Raw genomic sequence first — 18924 nt, 5'->3', positions numbered from 1 at the left:
TGTGCTGTTTACATCTTAAGAAATAAGGGCTCATACTGTATATGCTTTTTTTTTTTTTTTTAACTTAGTAGTATATTGTGAAAACACTTTTTTCTAGGCACAGGAACTCTTGTTGGAAAGAGCAGACTAATTTCTGTTATAAACATGGTTTTTACATTTTACTAGTTATGCAATAAATAAAATGTTACATTATTCTTAATCCTATTTTTTCTAAAGAAATATCACTCAATTATTTATTTATTTTTTAAATATATAGAGAGAGAGGTGGGGAGGGGCAGAGAGAGAGGGAGACCTAGAATCCCAAGCAGGCTCTGAGCTGCCTCTACAGAGCCAGATGTGGGGCCTAACTCATGAACTGTGAGATAATGACCTGAGCTGAAATCAAGAGTCGGAAGCTTAACCGACTGAGCCACCCAGGCACCCCTGTTATCACTCAGTTTTAAACAAAGTACATCCATTGTCAAATTTATGTGCTTTTTATTTACCTTACTAACTATCCCAAAAGCGTATTACTTAAGTTCATGTATAAACTCGGTCTAGGGTACTTATTTTGTTTCTCGTATTATAAATATGTACGTAATTACGGAGGAAGTACGCATACAAAATTACGTGAAAACAGTAGATTACTAAACAGTGTAGGAGGAGCCCACTTTTCTAGAATATGTAGATTAAATGTAGGTATAGAGCAGGACTGAATGATACCAAAATATAGACAGTGATTACTTCTGGTTGGTAGATTTATAGGGCATTTATATCTTCTGTGTGTTTTTCTGGATATTCTATAATTTTTTGGAACAGTTTTCTAAATTACTCTTATCCGTATAGTATCAAAAGTCAAAGGATGTTCTAAGACTTAATTTAAAAACATTTCCTTGCCACACATCTTCCTAGGGTAATTTTCAACTCTTAACCAATTTCTTCCGGTATTTTTCTTCATATTTCTAAAATAACATATAAAACTATTTTTGTAATTCGTATTTTTAGACTCTGTTAGCTTATAGAAAAGGGAACATTTAGTGTAACTTTTGGTCGTGTCTATAGTATTACAAATATATGAGTGGCGTTAGCTGTTGAGCCAAGTAACATGATCATGTAGTTGCATTTTCTTTTGTGTGAACAACTCTTTGTTTCCTCTGAAGTCAGTAGTTAACTGGATTTTTTCTGTTGCTTGTTTTTTATGTGTTTGACAAGTTCTTCTGTTATCCATAGCATTTGCTCTGAATTCCTAAGGTTTTCTGGGGCTCTGGTACCTACTGGCTTACTTCTCGCTGGCCTAGCTGTTTGTAGCATTCAGTCCTGATCTTTCTGTCATGTGCTCAGTCACTTCCCACTTTTTTCTCTGCTTGTCACCCCCCACAATTTTTGATCTTTGTCATCTCTACTTTGCTTTTCCTTGTAACTTTCTATCTTTTTCATCCTTTAACATTGATTTTAGTGATGTTTTGGGAGGGAGGAGACATAAATGAATGCATGTGTTCTGTCCAGAACGGTGTATCCTCACGAAAGTGAGGTCTTCTGTTACGACATAAGACAGATTCCGAGCACTGAAATTCCGGGTCAGAGGAGCACATTTTAAACTTGTTGGCACGGGGCGCCTGGGTGGCTTGGTCGGTTAAGCGTCCGACTTCAGCTCAGGTCATGATCTCACAGTCCGTGAGTTCAAGCCCTGCATTAGGCTCTGTGCTGACAGCTCAGAGCCTGGAGCCTGTTTCAGATTCTGTGTCTCCCTCTCTCTCTGCCCCTCCCCTGTTCATGCTCTGTCTCTCTCTGTCTCAAAAATAAAATAAACGTTAAAAAAAAAAAAAAAAAATTGTTGGTGCATATTGCAAAATTGCCCTTAAAAGGACTGTATTAATTTACATTTTCAGGATCTGCTCATTTATTTGCTTTGTGACTTTGGTCAAATTAATTAATCCGTGTGTGCTTTTGATCCTCAGGATGGGGGTAAGAGCAGTACTCTCTCGTAGGGACCAGTAGGAAGACTGAATGAGTTAATATCCATAAAGCGCTTAGAACAATGTACACAGAGAGCGGCTACTCAAGTGTTAGCCATTGTTAGTTTTTATTATCGTGATAAGGCATTGTGCCACTTCTCCACAAAGCTCACTGATTATTATAACCTTTGCCAGATTGGCGATATGGCAGTGATGCATTAACTACCATTTCTTTGATAAGCAATGGGGTTGATCTGTTATTGGTGCTGTTTTGTAAAAACATTAACTCTATCCTGTCAGGTTTTTTCTTCTCCCTTACTTGTGTCTATAGAGCTCAGAGCTTTGGGGTTTTTTGTTTAATTAAAAAAATGCATGAGGGGCACCTGGGTAGCTCAGTCAGCTAAGTGTCCAACTCTTGATTTCTGCTCAGGTCATGATCTCATGGTTTGTGAGTTTGAGCCCCACATTTGGCTCTGCGCTGGCAATGCGGAGCCTGCTTGGGATCCTCTCTCCCTCTCTCTCTGCCCCTCCCTTGCTCTCACCCTCTCTCGCTCTCAAAATATATAAACATAAAAAAAATTTGTTTTAAAGAAATGTGAAACTAAAATCTATATAGTTTAAGGAATAATGAATGAGAAGAACAGGCAGTGACCCACCTTTGCAGCCTATGTGTGTTTGGCCCCAGCCCCATTCTCCTTCTCACCCCAGAGATACTATTCTGCTGAATCTTGTTTTGTTTTTGAGGGCTTCTTTTTAAAATTTATATAAATGAATCACACAGTATGACTTGCACTTGCCTGTGATCTTTTTGGAATTAGATCTGAATTTGTTTATGTGTATGTTTTTTGCTTTTATTAATTTAATTTAATTTTTTAAATGCTTGTTTATTTTGAGAGAGAGATCCAGAATCCCGAGCAGGCTCTGTGCCGTCAGCGCAGACCCTGATGCAGGGCTCGAACTCAAACCAAGAGATCATGACCTGAGGCAAAATCAAGAGTCAAATGCATAACTGACTGAGCCATCCAGGCGCCCCTGCTTTTATGAATTTTGAATACATATTGAGTAGCTATTCTAGGCCAGATATTGTAGGATTCAATAGAGGCAAGTGAGGCAGAAGTCCCTGCTTTTCTGGAGCTTAATGCTTAGGTATTTTTCAGCTTTGAAATCAGATAAATATTCACTCATTTTTTAAAATTTATTTTTTCTTTATTTCTAAACAGGGTTAACATGTAACTTCTTAACATATTGGTGGTTAATTTGGGTGTGAAGTTGGTCACTACTTTCCTAAAGATGATAATCTATTGTTGTTACATACTTAACTATAAATTAGCATATGCTTGCGTCTCTTTTGGGGGTTTCCATTCGATTCATTCATCTGATGACTTTTATAACAGTATATGTTGTTTGAGTTATATGGTAGCATACGTTTGAGTTACACGGTGAAACAGGTTTCACGCATGCTTCTTTGGTAAGATTTCCTCCCATTTTATTCTCAGTTTTTACATGCATTTTAGATCATTTTGTCAAATCCCCAAAATGCTTTGAGACTGAATTATTAGATTTGCATTATATTTTTCAGTGAGTTTGAGGAGATTGCCTTCTGAATAAATTAGCATTTCACTGCAAATAGCACAGAATTTCAGTTACGCATTAAGGGCACTTACTCTCATGTAACTGGTAGTTCGTCGAAAAGGGGCAGGCTGTTGAGTTACTTGACACACAGCTCATGGAAATCCTGAGGAAAGAGATTCTTTCCATCCCTCCTCACTCATTCTCAGTGTGTTTTGACTTTCTCTTCACATTCCCACCGTGATTGAAAAGGGACTGTATTAGGTCCCAGAAACCTTATCCAGAAATGGCAACGTGCAGGGGTGCCTGGGTGACGCAGTTGGTTAAGCGTCCGACTTCAGCCAGGTCACGATCTCGCGGTCCGTGAGTTCGAGCCCCGCGTCAGGCTCTGGGCTGATGGCTCGGAGCCTGGAGCCTGTTTCTGATTCTGTGTCTCCCTCTCTCTCTGCCCCTCCCCCGTTCATGCTCTGTCTCTCTCTGTCCCAAAAATTAAAAAAAAAAAAAAAAAAAAGTTGAAAAAAAAGAAATGGCAACGTGCAGAAGAAAAGAAAACTTATTTGGTGTTCTTTTAGAATCAAGGTAATCTTTGCTAGAAGTTCCCAATTAGATTTACCCTTATTGCTCATTGGCTGGATTGGGTTACACGGCATTTCGAACCCAGTCCTTGACAGGAAATGTGGGATTACCATGATTCTCTAAAACTGACCAGGATCCATTCCTGTCAGAGGATGGATTCTGCTCCGCCTGAATCGTGTGAGAAAAGAATGGATGCTGGAACAAACAGGAGCTGTGCTAGCGAGGGGAGTCACTCACTACACTGTCTCTGCAATACAGGGGCGTGTCAGAGGTATCGCGGGTTCGGTTCCAGACCACCGCCCTAAAGTGAATAGCACAATACAGCAGATCAAATGAGTTTTTTTGTTTCCTAGTGCATATAAAACTTACGTTTACGGTGTGCAATAGCATTGTTTAAAAAATATACGTATCCGCCCAAAATGTATATACCCTAATTGAAAAATACTCTGTTGCTAAAACTTAACCATCATCTGAACTTTCAGGGAGTCGTCATCTTTCTGCTAGTGGAGGGTCTTTCTTCAGTGTGGATGGCTGCTGACTGATCAGGGTGGTGGTTGCTGAAGGTTGGGGTGGCTGTGGCAATTTTTTTTTTTTAATTTTTTAAAATTTATTTTTGAGAGAGTGACAGTGTGAGCAGGGAAGGGGCAGAGAGAGAGAGAGGGAGACACAGAATCAGAAGCAGCCTCCAGGCTCTTGAGCTGTCAGCACAGAGCCCGACACAGGGCTTGAACCCACGGACTGGGAAATCATGATCTGAGCCTGAGTTGAAGTCAGATGCTTAACCGACTGAGCTACCCACGTGCCCGTGGCAATTTCTTGAAAGCAGACAACAATGAAGTGTGCCACATTGATTGATTGATTCTTTAATGAATGATTTCTCTGTAGCATATGATGCTGTTTGATAGCATTTGACCCTCAGTAGAACTTCTTTCGAAATTGGAGTCAATCCTCTCAAACCCTGCTGCTGCTTTATCAACCGAGTTCATGTAATATTCTAAACCCTTTTTGTCATTTCAACAATCTTCACGACATCTTCACCAGAAGTAGATCTTATCTCAGGAAACCACTTCCTTTGCTCATCCATAAGAAGAAACTCCTCATCCGTTCAAGATTCATCCCGAGATTGCAGCCATTCAGTCGTGTGTTCAAGCTCCACTTCTGACTCTAGCTGTCCTGGTGTTTCCACCCTGTCTGCCTCCACTGGAGTCTTGAACCCCTCAAAGTCATCTGTAGAGTTGGAATCAGCTTCTTCCAAACTCCTGTTAATATTGATTATTTGACCTCTTCCCATGAATCACAAATGTTCTTGATGCCACCTAGAATGGGGAATCCTTTCTGGAAGGTTTTCAATTTACTTTGCCCAATTGGAAAGTCACAATTACTCCTTGATCCATGGTCTGCAGAATGGAGGTTGTGTTGGCAGGCATGAAAACAACACTAATCTCCCTGTATGTCTCCATCAGAGCTCTTGGGTGACCAGGTGCACTGTCAGTGAGCAGAATACTTTGAAAAGAAATTTTTCTTTTTCTGAGCAGTAGGTCTCAACAGTGAGCTTAAAATGTCCAGTAAATCATGTTGTAAACAGATGTGCTTTTATCCAGGCTTTGTTGTTCCATTGTTAGGGCACATGCAGAGTAGATTTAGCATAATTCTTAAGGGCCCTAGGAGTTTGGGAGTGGCAAATGAGCACTGGCTTCAACATAAAATCACCAGCTGCATTAGCCCCTAGCAGGTGAGTCAACTGTCCTTTGAAACTTTGAAGCCAAACATTGGCTTCTCCTCATTAGCTATGAAAGTCCTAGGTGGCATCTTCATCCATTAGAAAGCTGTTTAATCTACACTGAAAACCTGTTATTTGGTATAGTGTATTAGTTATCTTTTTTTTTTTAAGTTTATTTATTTTGAGAGAGAGGCTGTGCAAGTGCATGAGCAGGGGACGGGCAGAGAGAAGGAGAGAGAATCTCAGCAGGGATTCTGAGTCAGCGCGGAGCCCAACTTGGGGCTCGATCTCATGACGGAGAGATCACCACCTGAGCTGATACGATGCTTGACCGGCTGAGCCATCCAGGCACCCCATGTATTAATTATCTTAAGATCTAGAATCTTCTGGATAACTTTCTGCAGCTTCTACATCAGCACTTGCTGCTTCACCTTGCACATTTATGTTATGGAGAGGCTTCTTTGCTTAAACCTCCCGAACCAACCCCTGCTAGTGTCAGACTTTCCTTCCGCACTTCCCCACCTCTCAGCCTTCACAGAACTGAAGAGCATTAGGGCCTTGCTCTGGATTAGGCTTTGGCTTCAGGGAACGTTGGGGCTGGTTTGACCTTCTATCCAGGCCACTAAGCCTTTCTCCACATCAGCAGTAAGGCTGTTTCACTTTCTTGCCATTCGTGTGTTCCCCGGACTAGCACTTTTCCTTTCTCCTTTCCTTTAGGAACTTTTCCTTTGCATTTACAACACCGCTGTTTGGCACAAGAGGCCATGCTTTCAGCCTGTCTCAGCTTCCGAGATGCTGAATCTTTTACAGGTTTTGATTTTAAATGAGGGACATGTGACTCTTCCTTTCATTTGAACACTTAGGGGCCATTGTAGGGTTATTAACTGGCCTGATTTCAATATTGTTGTGTCCCAGGGAATAGGTAGGCCCCAGGAGAGGCAGAGAGATGGGGGAACAGCCAGTAGGTGGTCAGTCAGAAACTAAACTCACCATCTGGTATGCACTGTCTTGGATGGATGCAGTTCGTGTGCCCCCCAAATAATTACATACAAGAGTGACATCAAAGATCACTGATCAGCAATCATCATGACAAATATAACAATAATGAAAAAGTTTGAAATATTGTGAGAATTACCAAAATGTGACACAGCAACACGAAACTTGGAATAATGGCACCGATACATTTGGTCCATGCAGGGTTGCCACAAACCTTCAATTTGTAAAAAACGCACCATCTGCAACGTGCAGTCAAGTGAAGTGTGATACGGTGAGGCATGCCTGTATGGAGTCTTTCCATTGAGGACCCTGGCATGACTCTTACAGGTTTTTTCATGTAGATGTGACAGGTATTTTGTTACATTTGTTTTCCAGTGGACACTTTGCTACACCATTTGCTTTTCAGTTGATATTCTTATTTCTGGATGTATAATTTTACATTTAAGAAATCATGGCGTTTCCTTTTAGATCTACTTCTGTGTTTCTCCCCATCCTTCTTAATCTTTTTTTTTTTTTTTAAGTTTATTTATTTTTGAGTGAGAGAGCAAGAGAGCACAAGTGAAGGAGGGGCAGAGAGAAGGAGAGATGGAATCTGAAGCAGGCTCCGTGCCATCAGCATAGAGCCCAATGTGGGGCTTGAACCCACGAACTGTGAGATCACGACCTTAGCTGAAACCAAGAGTCGGACCCTCAACCTGCTGCACCACCCAGGCACCCCCTCCCCACCATTCTTAAATTTAGTTCATTGATTATGACCGCAGAACAACATTAAATAATAGTGGTGTTGGACAACTTTGTTTTATATTTAATTTGGTGCCAAATTATAAATAGATTTATTTATATATATCTAAATTTTTTTTTTTTAATGTTTATTTATTTTTGAGACAGAGAGAGACAGAGCATGAACGGGGAGGGTCACAGAGAGAGGGAGACACAGAATCCGAAATAGGCTCCAGGCTCTGAGCTGTCAGCACAGAGCCCGACGCGGGGCTCGAACCCACCGACCGCGAGATCGTGACCTGAGCCGAAGTCGGACGCTTAACTGACCAAGCCACCCAGGCGCCCCTTATTTATATATATCTAGAGCAAACCAGGCTTGCTACTAATTGGTTGTTAAGTGTACTTTCAGGATAATATTTAATGCTGATATTTTACTTAGAACTTTACATATATTTTCTTATGTGAAATCCATAGTATATTTCTTGTGCTTGTCATCACAGGATTTTATGAATGTGGTAAAATGAGTTGGTATGCTTTCTCTATTTGCCATTCTGGAATAGGTATGGGATATCACATGGGAGTGATCTATTCCTGGTAGGATCTGGGAAACCATATGGGCCAGATCTACTTTAGAAGGGTTTCTCTGGCGTCTTGTTGTTCTTTCTTTGATTACTCATACATTTAAATTTCTTCCATTTTCTTGATTTGATTTCAGTGTCTAGGTCAGTGGCAATAACATGATGTTAATAAATATCTTGAGGGGCTCCTGGGTGGCTCAGTTGGTTGAGCTTCCGACTTTCGCTCAGATCATGATTTCACGGTTTGTGAGTTCAAGCCCTGTGTTGGACTCTGTGCTGACAGCTCGTAGCCTGGAGCCTACTTCTAGTTCTGTGTCTCCCTCTCTCTCTGCCCCTCCCCTACTTGCACTCTGTCTTTCTCTCTCTCTCAAAAACAACTAAACATTAAAAAAATTAAAAAAAAAAAACATCTTGAATGGGGATTCCTGGCTGGCTCAGTTGGCAGAGCATGTGACTCTTGATCTCAGGGTGGAGAGTTCAAGCCCCACGTTCGGTGTGGAAACTATTTTAAAATAAATAAATAATTCAATTCAATATCTTGAATGCATGGGTGAAAGAAGTTTGGAGGCCTATATTTTCCTAGAAGGAACTTTATGGAATTATATTTAAAAAAAATTTTTTTTAATGTTTATTTTTGAGAGACACACACACACACACACACACACGCACAGAGTGCAAGTGGGGGAGGGTCAGAGAGAGAGGGAGACATAGAATCCTAAGCAGAGCCTGATGTGGGGCTTGAATTCAGAAACTGAGATCATGACCTGAGCCGAAGTTGGCCACCTAACTAAGCCACCCAGGCGCCCTTATGGAGTTATATTTTTAAAGCACAAATGACAGTATTCTGTTATGAGATCATATTCCTTTCCTAATTCTTTTTTTTTTTTTAAACGTTTATTTACTTTTGAGACAGAGACAGAGCATGAACGGGGGAGGGTCAGAGAGAGAGGGAGACACAGAATCCGAAACTGGCTCCAGTCTCTGAACTGTCTGCACAGAGCCTGATGGGGAGGCTCGAACTCACGGACCACGAGATCATGATCTGAGCCGAAGTCCGACCCTTAACCGACTGAGCCACCCAGGTGCCCCTTCCTTTCCTCATTCTTAATTTCATGGATTTATTTTCTGTCTTCAAGAGGTTTTACACTGTTCCTTTCTCTTCCTCTCCTCAACCTGAAAGTTTCATTCATTTTCATAGTTCAGATAAAACACTTTGGGAAAGTGGAAGTCATTTTGGTCGTGTATTTATTGTCATGAATGTTCAAAGTCTGGAGCCTAAGTTTGAATTCTGGCTCTCCCGCTTCTTCACAGTGTACCTGCAGACAGGTTATGTGACTTCTCTCCTCTGGGTTCCTCAACAGTAAAACAGGAATGGCAGTAGAACCTATGTCTACCGTGTAGAGTTGTTAGGGGAATTAGGGTGGCTAGCACTCATTAAGTACTTACTGTGGAAGAGTTTGCTGGACTGTGATGTACTTATTAAATAGTTTGGCTCCTCCGTATTGTGTTTACCACTCCCAATTTATGTAGGACCTTCCTGACTGTTGGTTTCTCCTTGGTTTATCTCTCCTGCTTGGGTTGGTTTTATTTTGTTCCTTTTCTAGTTTCTTAGGTGAAAGATTAGGTTGTTGATTTAAAGCTTTCTTTTCTAATATAGGTGTTTACAACTATAAATTTTCCTCTACTGCTTTAGCTGCGTCCCATAAATTTTGGTGTGTTGTGTTTTCATTTTCCTTTATCTCAAGGTATTTTCTAATTTTTGTGATTTCTTCTTTGATCCGTTGGGTATTTTGGAGCGTGTGGATTAATTTTCATATATTTATTTCCGCGATTTCCCTTTGTTGTTGATTAAGTTGATCCCATTGTGGTCAGAGAACATGCTTTGTATGATTTCAGTCCTTTTAATTTATTGAAACTAGTTTTAATGGCCCACTTTATGGTTGTCCTGGAGACTGTTGTATGTACATTTGAGAAGAATGCGCATTCCTTTATTGTAGGGTAGAATGTTCTGTGCATGTTGGGTAGATCTAGTTGGCGTATAGTATTGTTCAAGTCCTATATCCTTGTTGATTTGGCTTTCTGGTTTTTTTCTTCATACATGTTTTTGTTCCTGTTTAAGCAGTTCTAGATATGTATCTTCATTGTGAGTGATCCCTTCATCTGAAAAATTATTCTTTTTTTTTTTTTTTTTGTCCTACCTAAGGTATTGTCATAAATTTTACTTTTACGTTTTGGCTATATCTTACTCTTAAACTTTCTCTAAGTCATTTTGTTTTTAGTGTGTGTGTCTTTTGTAGAAGACTGTGTTTGGATTTTTTTAAGCCTAATCTGAATGTCATTGTCTTATGATACAGAATCTCAAAGCGTATGTAAAATTAGTATTGAGAGTGATACTTGTTTAATTTTTGCATTTTAAAAAACGCTTTCCGTTTTGTTACTTCTTTTGGTCTCAGGTCCCTCTTAGAGGGGTCTTTTCCTCACTCAACTTCCACTCACGGTTTGGAAGGAAGGCATACGTAGAGTTTTCAGGTTCAGGGTTTTCATAGGAATCAGTTCTATTAGGGGTAACCTAAAAATTTTATAAGACCTATTTAGCTCAGGAAGAAAATCGTTTTCAGTTTCTTCTATAAGATGAGATGAGTACAATTTAACATTCTTTTGTCTTTCCTTTTCCCCACTTGTTTTTTCTCGACAGTCTGGAATTTTGACTTACTGAGATTTATTGCAGATAATTCTGCGGCCAACTGCTTTGCTGGCTTTTGGAGATAGCCTGTTTTTTCCTGCCTGATTGCTTTGTAGGAGTTGGAAGTTTTATTAGCATAAGGTTAGGGGGCTTAGTCCCTTTCTGAACACTACCTAGTCTGTAATGAACCTTCATTTCTAAGATTCCACTCTCTTGAGCTGCTAGTACATTTTTGACTCCTGCTTTAATTCTGCTTGGTCTGGTCCTTTATTCAGGCATGTGATTTACCGATATACTAGCCTGTCTCTTCTCTATCTTTTATGTTTTCCCTCTACCTCAGTTTTCTTATCTGTATTTTGGGAATTTCTCCAGTGTATGTTCCATATTACTGTCTTACTATTCAGAAAAGTTCTGTGCCTGTCTTCTAAAATTTTTTTAAAGGTTTCAAGCAAAAATGAAGTGTAGCAACTTTAACAAATGCCTGTATACCTTCCCCTTAGCTTTGTCAAGTCTAAGTAATTTACCATGTGTGCTTCAGAATTCTTTTTTCTAATTTTAAACCTCGGTGGACTCTTATCTGGTGTAGGTACTATTCTGAATTCAGTTTTGATCTTTATCACTCTTAGGCCGGTTTATTACACTTGCACGTATCAGTGAACAGTATATAGTGGGGCTAGTGTGTTTTTAAACTTTATATGAATGGTATCATACTGAACACTTGTTTCTGCAGTTTTTCACACGACATTGAGATTTATCGATGTTGATACGACAGCATCAGTTTTCCTGTCACAAAGGCCTGTTTACTTGTCAAAGCACATGTCTGCTGGGGTTGCATCTGTCTAGAAGGGGTGACTCCCTCTAATTGGTCCATTGTGGCAGAGGGTGAGGGGTAAGGAGTGATACAGGCTAGAGATAGCCCTGATTGGTTCATTCCCTGCACTGTGGTCTAGTATCCCACTGGAGGAATGTACTATGGTTCTCAGTAGGTGGTCATGAAGCTTCTTCATGTTTTACTGTGGAAAATAATACCTCTTTGACCATTCTGGGACCTGTGTCTCTGTGCCTGCCTGTCAGATACTCCCTAGGGTTCGTACCTAAGAGTGGAATTAAATTGCTTACCAATGTGGTTTGATTTCCTGCCCTGAAAATTGTCTCTTTATATCCTTTGCTTATTTTTTTTGAAGGGTTGTCTTTTTCTTAATGATTATAAGAGTTCTTTATGTATTTGAGCAAAATACTCATATTTTGTAGGGTACATATCTTTTTGTGTCCCTGTCTTTTCACTTGAGGATATTTCACACTCAGAGATTAAAATTTGAATGTAATACTCTTTTGAGATTTCCTTTATAATTTGTGTCTTTTGTGTCTTGCTTAATAAAATACTTCTTTTAAGATCAGAAAGATAGTCTCTTCTGAATATTTGGCTCTTTTACATTTAGTCTTCACGTAGAATTTTTAATATGATGTGAAGTAGTGATAGAGTTTTTCCTTCCTTCATGGGTAGGCCTGTAGCTCAGAACTATTGATCACCCTTTTCTCACTGATCTGTGATGATGTTTCTATGTTGAGATTTCATAGATTCCTGGAGCGCCAGTGTCATTGAATTCTGTAATTTTTAGTTTCATTATGTCTTTTCCATCTTTAGTTCAGTACCTTTATGTATTTAATTCTTTCTTTTTATTTGATCACTCAGGCAGTCATCCAAAAAATTATTTATTGAATACCTATTATGTGCCAGACACATTACTAGGCACTGAGAGGCAGCTATAAATAAAAGAAAGTTGCTGCCTCCTGGAGCTTGATTTCTAGTGGAGGAAAAACACCATCATAAACACTATCCAGTACGGGCGCCTGGGTGGCTCAGATGGTTGAATATCCAACTCTTGATTTCAGCTCAGGTCATGATCCCAGGGTTGTGGGATCGAGCCCTGTATCGGGCTCTGTGCTGAGTGTGAAGCCAGCTTGGCCTCTCTCCCGCACTCATGCTCTCTCTCTAAAACAAAACAAAACAAAACAAAACAAAACAAAACAAAACAAAACAAAACACTATCCAGTAAATGGTTGATGTATCCAAAGACGATTGAGAGCTCCGTAGATGTGTATGTGAGGGAATGTGTGTCCAGGGAATGTGTTGGGGCTGTATGCTGTTGCGTAGGGTTGGGAAAGGTCTGATTGATAAGAAACCTGAAGAATGGGAGGGAATAAGCCAAGTGGCAGTCTCTGAAGGAAGAAAAGTATAGACACAAGTTCAGGGCTCTGAGGAGGATCATACTGGACATATAAGTAATTATTTTAAACCCACTTACTTTATGTCGTTGGATTTGTTGATTATCTAAAATTATTGGGGCGCCTGGGTGGCTCAGTCGGTTGAGCATCCGACTTCGGCTCAGGTCACAATCTCGCGGTCCGTGAGTTCGAGCCCCGCGTCGGGCTCTGTGCTGATGGCTCAGAGCCTGGAGCCTGTTTCCGATTCTGTGTCTCCCTCTCTCTCTGACCCTTCCCCGTTCATGCTTTGTCTCTCTCTGTCTCAAAAATAAATAAACGTTAAAAAAAAAAAAAAAATTAAAATTATTGAGGGTGAGGCCTCCTTTGTTGTTGTGTGCCGAATCTCAGTTATGGTGGATTTTCATGCTTACTACGTTTGGATTATAAATTCATTTTCAGCAGGGTTTTAGCTGTAAGATGAGAATGATTTTGTTTATTTCAGGCGCTCAGGTCCAAGCCTAAATGAATAGATAAATGTAGACACCAAGCTCCATGTGGCACAGGCCTATGATTGGAGATTTCTGTGGTAGTCCTTTTCCCATCTAGATCCTAGGCTGGACCATGCAAGTTTCCTCGTGGTCCCTGGTAGGGAGAGGGTGTGGGGGAGGGGGTAGACAGAACCTAGGACAAGGGTCATTCTGGTTTTATGCAAGGGGCTTCAGATGTAATTCTCTGATTTGCAAAAGCTGAAGAACTCAATTCCTTTATTTTTAATATTTTTATTTATTTTTAAAATGTTTATTTTTGAAAGTGCACATGTGGGGGGGAGGGGCAGAGAGAGTGAGAAGGACAGAGGATCCGAAGCGTGCTCCACACTGACAACAGCGAGACTGATGTGATGTGGGGTTGTGGGGTTCAGACTCAGGAACCGTGAGATCATGACCTGAGCCAAAGTCGGACGCTCAACCGACTGAGCCACCCAGACACCTGTTTTTGTTTTTGTTTTTGTTTTTGTTTTTAAGTTTGTTTGTTGGTTTTTGAGAGAGAGCACACAAGTGGGGTAGGGACAGAGAGGGAGAGCATCCTAAGCAGGTTCTGCAATCTCAGCACAGATGCCAATGTAGGGCTCCAAAACAAACTGAGATCGTGACCTGAGCTGAAATCCAGACTCAGACGCTCAATCAACTGAGCCACCCAGGTGCCCCAAGAACTCAATTCTGGATTACAGAGACACTCAAGCTGCTCCACAAAACCTACAGAAACTGGGCTTTTGTGTTGTTAAATCCCATACTTTCTACTCTGGATTTTAGTTTACTCTTCTTGTTTGACCCTTGGGATTTCCTTCTTTTGGGAGCTCAGCTGTGCATGTAAAAGGATATCCTTTATCTCGTTTTTGAAGCAAAAGGGTTTTCAGATCATTAGTCATTATTCCTGGAATCAAAAGCCTCTGTTGGAACCACTGTCTTATCAAATTGCTTTGTAGTCTGCTTTTATGCACATCTGATTTGATATGTTGATACATTAAGTATGCCGATCCATTCTCCTTCCCTGAATAAATGCTACTTGGTTTTCTTAGTGCAGCTGACAATTCCATTTGCTAATATTTTGAGTAAAAATTTCTGTGATGGATCTTATTTGTTTCATGGACTGATTTGAAGTAGGTTGTCTTTTTGTCTGGTTAGAAATAATCTGAGAAAAAGAATTATTTAAATTTGAAGAAATAAATATGACCTGCCTCTCAGATTCCCAGTGTATTTCTCAGCTATTATTGGCTGATTTGTTCTTGTCTAATTTCTAGCAGTTTTTATACTAATATTTCAAGAAATTATTTTTTAAGTTTATTTTGAAAGTGTGCACATGAGCGTGAGTGGGGAGAGAGAGAGGAGAGAGAGAATCCCAAGCAGGCTCCTCACTGCCAAGCGCAAAGCCCAACATGGGGCTCCATCTCATAACTGTGAGATCATGACCTGAGCTGAGATCAAGAGTCGGATGGCTAAATGACTGAGCCTCCCAGCTGTCCCCAGAAACTATATTGTTACTGCTTAGAAAAGAAACTCTTTTTTTGTACGTGATTTTTTTTTAATGCTTGTTTATTTTTGAGAGAGAGAGAGAGAGCAAGCACAAGCAGGGGAGGGAAGAGAGGGGCACAGAGGATCCGTGCAGAGAGCAGAGAGCACGCTTTGGGGCTCGAACTTCCAAACCGTGAGATCATGACCTGAGCCGAAGTCAGCTGCTTTACCAGTTGAGCCATCCAGGTGCTCTTCTTTTTTGTACATTATTAAAGCCATGATGATTTCTCTTTATTTGGCTGTAATGCTACAGGTTTTATTATGGAGCCTTTTATTTCTCTTAGTCTTGTTTTTAGAGAAGTAGATTCTCCAAAAAATATTTTCATTTTTCATATCATAGTGTGCGATATGAATTCGAATGCGTGTTTTCTTAACAGTGAGAAATTATTATAGCTACAATTTTATCTCATTTCGAAAATGCTTTACTATGTTTTCTTCCATTCTAGTTAAAGAGAATAGAAATCCCAGAAATATGAGTCAGTAGTCATTTTTCACGCATAGGATTTCTAGAATTAGAATAATTATACATTGTTTTGTGATATTTTTGGTATGTGGTAAACATTTTCTGTCTTTAAATATTCTCAAAGAACATGTATTTTAGTTCTGAATCTTCTGTTAAAAATTTCTTGGACCTTTGTACTTGGAGGGAACACAGAGATTTGTCTCATTATTCTCATTTTTAACTACCTTTTCTCATTTTATCTCACAGAACCATTGATGTCAAACTGCCGCTTGGTTATATAAGCTTTTGCTCAGCGTTTTTAAAAGAGTGCTCATAGTTAGATACTTTGTTTCAGTAATTCCTTCCAATGGAGAAATATGGGCTCTGCACATTTTCCATTTGCGTTTTTATATTGGTTATATTTATCCACAAATTTGCGTATACTTTGATATTTAGGAAAATAACTTTCATTTAAGGTTTTTAAAAATATATTTGTAAGGCGACCTATTTAAAAGTACTTCGAGTTTGATTTTAACATGATTATATACCTTTTGCATATAATTAAGTCAAATTAAGTAACTTCGGATTTCTGCTTTGCATCGTTTCTTAACTTTTACCCTCTGATAGTGTGTCAACATCTATTCTCATCCACCCCAACTACTTTGTCCTATTTAAACTCTCTCTTCGGGGCGCCTGGGTGGCTCAGTCGGTTAAGCGTCCGACTTCGGCTCAGGTCACGATCTCACAGTCTGTGAGTTCGAGCCCCGTGTCGGGCTCTGGGCTGATGGCTCAGAGCCTGGAGCCTGTTTCAGATTCTGGGTCTCCCTCTCTCTCTGACCCTCCCCCGTTCATGCTCTGTCTCTCTCTGTCTCAAAAATAAATAAACGTCAAAAAAAAAATTTTTTTTTTTAAATAAAAAAAAACTCTCTCTTCAATAATTTGGTCATCCCGCTCTTTGGTTACATCGTCGTCTTCACATTCTGTATGCCATTTGTAAGTTTTCTGCAACTTTGACAATAGGGAAGGAAAGGGGGTTCACGTGAATTTGCTGGTGAATAAACCCAGTTGACCACCGTCAGTTGAGTGTGTAAAGGTTCGGTTACATACGTTTATTGGAGGTAAACTCTCTTTTTAAGTCCTTTCTGTAAACATTTACTTTTAGCAGAGCTGTTTGCAGAATTTCCTTGTCATTACCATCTTTATATTATTTGTATCCTCTTTTCTGGGTCTCGTGCAAGTTCCTGTTCTTGAGATCGTGTTCTCCAGTTCATGTGGCATTAGATGTTTGAAGTTTGTTCGTTTTCAGACAGTGTGTAGTCAGTACTGTAATTTGTCAGGAGTTGATTATCATTGTAGCCTTTATTATTCTTCAAAAAGTGGATGAACTGTCTTTTCAATTTGGCTTGTGACTTTCTAGTTGAGGATTCTGAGTGTTTTCTGTTCCTAACTGCATTGCCACTTTTGCACCTGAAAACTCTTTCATTTGCCCTATACTTTGTTAACTCATTCTTGGAATTGATCTTTACCTGTTTCTACTAAATACAATTTCAACCTAAAAATAATACTCCATGCTTTGATATGTGGACTTAAGGTCTTACTTGAAATGTGGGGCAAAGTTCGTCATTTAAATGGATATTGTGGAGTTGTGATTTTAAGATATAATTGATCATTCACATGACCAAAATATATTTCACATCTTTATTTGGTGTTTGTCCAGAGTTCCCCAAACCCTTGGAATTTCTTAAGTGTTGAGAATGATAAAGGTGTCTTTTGTTATGTGAATGGACACACCTAAAGGTGGTTGTGAAGGTAGAGGGTTGGAAGTTCAGTCCCAATCCCTGACCTTGGTGGAGGGGGGGAGGGGCTGTAAATTTAATCCTTGGCCAATGGCCAATGATTCAGTCAGTCATACCTATGTAATAGAGAGTCCATAAAAACCCAGAAGGCCCAGCTCACAGAGATTCTGGGCTGAAGATCACGTGGAGGTGTGGGGACTGTTGGTGCTTTGGGAGGGGGCGTATAAGCTCCGCCCCTTCCCACATCCCTTGCGCTGTGCATCCCTTCCATCTGGCTGTTCCTGAGTGCTAGCCTTTTATGATAAACAGTAATTTAGCAAGTAAAATGTTTTTCTGAGTTCTGTGGGCTGCTCTAGCAAATTAATGTAACCAAAGGAGGGGTTTCTTAGGACCCTCAGATTTACAGCCACTTGTTGAGAAGCACAGGTCACAACCCGCAATTGCAGTTGGTGTCCTTAGAGGGGGTCATGGCGGTCACTCCCATCACTAGCTGGAGGTCAGAGGCACAGGACTATGACTGGTGTCTGATGGAGGAAGGGGCTGCAGTCTAGGAGGACTGAACCCTTGTGGAGTCTGATGCTATCTCTGCACACACAAATGAGTGAATTCTTGCACACCTGCTGGTGTCTGAGAATTGCTTCTTGGTGTGGGGGGACCTCCCCGCCTTCCTGCACACATTGAAATTGGGTCTAGGGACCAGTTTAGATGAGAATCCACCTAAATTGTCACCTTTGTGTAACATTCAGGGGGTCCGGTACTGTGAAAATATTTGTGGGCCTTGATAACAAGCAAAATGTTAAGAAAGGTCGGCCAGTTCTCTGCCTCACTTTCTATGTTGTCGTTATATGCTAGCAATGCTCTTATTTCCTTCTTAGTGGAAGAGAAAGCCAACACCCACCTCCTCCTTGGCATGTGCTTAGACACCTATGCCCGCTACCTTCTGTTCTCCAAGCAGCCGGCACAGGCACAGAGGATGTATGAAAAAGCTTTGCAGATTTCTGAAGAAATACTAGGAGAAAGACACCCACAGGTAAGGGAGGAAAACAGAGAGGGGAACTGTAAAACAAAGGTTTAGAATTTCCGGGTGTGAAATGCCACCCTCGTTGGGAGCAGATCCGCAGCAGATGCTGCTAGGTGCTAGGTATTCCCTCCTCTGCCCGCCCCCAACTGCTTGTTTCCTAAAGGGGGTGAGGGACACCTGGTCAGCTCAGTCAGTAGTGCACGCCGCTCTTCATCTTGAGGTCGAGAGTTTGAGTCCCACATTGGGTGTAGGGATTACTTCAAACAAACCAAAACGAAACAAAACAAAGGATTTGAGACCTCTAATCAGTTATCCAGAGCATTCCGCCTGCATTTTGGTTCACCCAGCAGAGCAGCCTTTATAAAAGGTAGGTCTAACTAGGCACCCGTGAGCTTCCAGGCCTTGAGGGTACATGGCACAGTATTTTGTAATAAGGAACATTAGTAAGAATCATTAAGAGGAACAGGTTAATGCATGAAGATTCTTGTCTCCCTCACCACATAGGTAAAATGCCAGGGGAAGTTGGGGGAGGGGGGCAGAAAGGAGAAAGGGACTACATTACAAAGTAAAAACCACGGACATAGAATTAAACCACACCGTGCAGCGCTGTTAGAA

At 40.5% G+C, this 18924-nt stretch overlaps 1 protein-coding gene across 4 annotated transcripts in view; it reads left to right on the top strand.

The window, feature by feature from the left end:
* TTC19 (tetratricopeptide repeat domain 19) overlaps nt 1-18924 on the top strand; it is a 53020-nt gene that overhangs the window by 8570 nt on the left and 25526 nt on the right. For all 4 annotated transcript variants that reach the window (XM_058704712.1, XM_058704711.1, XM_058704709.1 and 1 more), the window contains one exon: nt 18164-18318. In XM_058704712.1, the coding sequence (XP_058560695.1) occupies nt 18164-18318 (155 nt within the window). The remainder of the gene's footprint in view (nt 1-18163; nt 18319-18924) is intronic.

This window comes from Neofelis nebulosa, chromosome 16 (assembly GCF_028018385.1).
Source record: "Neofelis nebulosa isolate mNeoNeb1 chromosome 16, mNeoNeb1.pri, whole genome shotgun sequence".
NCBI classification, from domain to species: Eukaryota; Metazoa; Chordata; class Mammalia; order Carnivora; family Felidae; genus Neofelis; species Neofelis nebulosa.
Note: the sequence above shows the minus strand (reverse complement) of the source record. Positions and strands in the feature narration are given on the sequence as shown.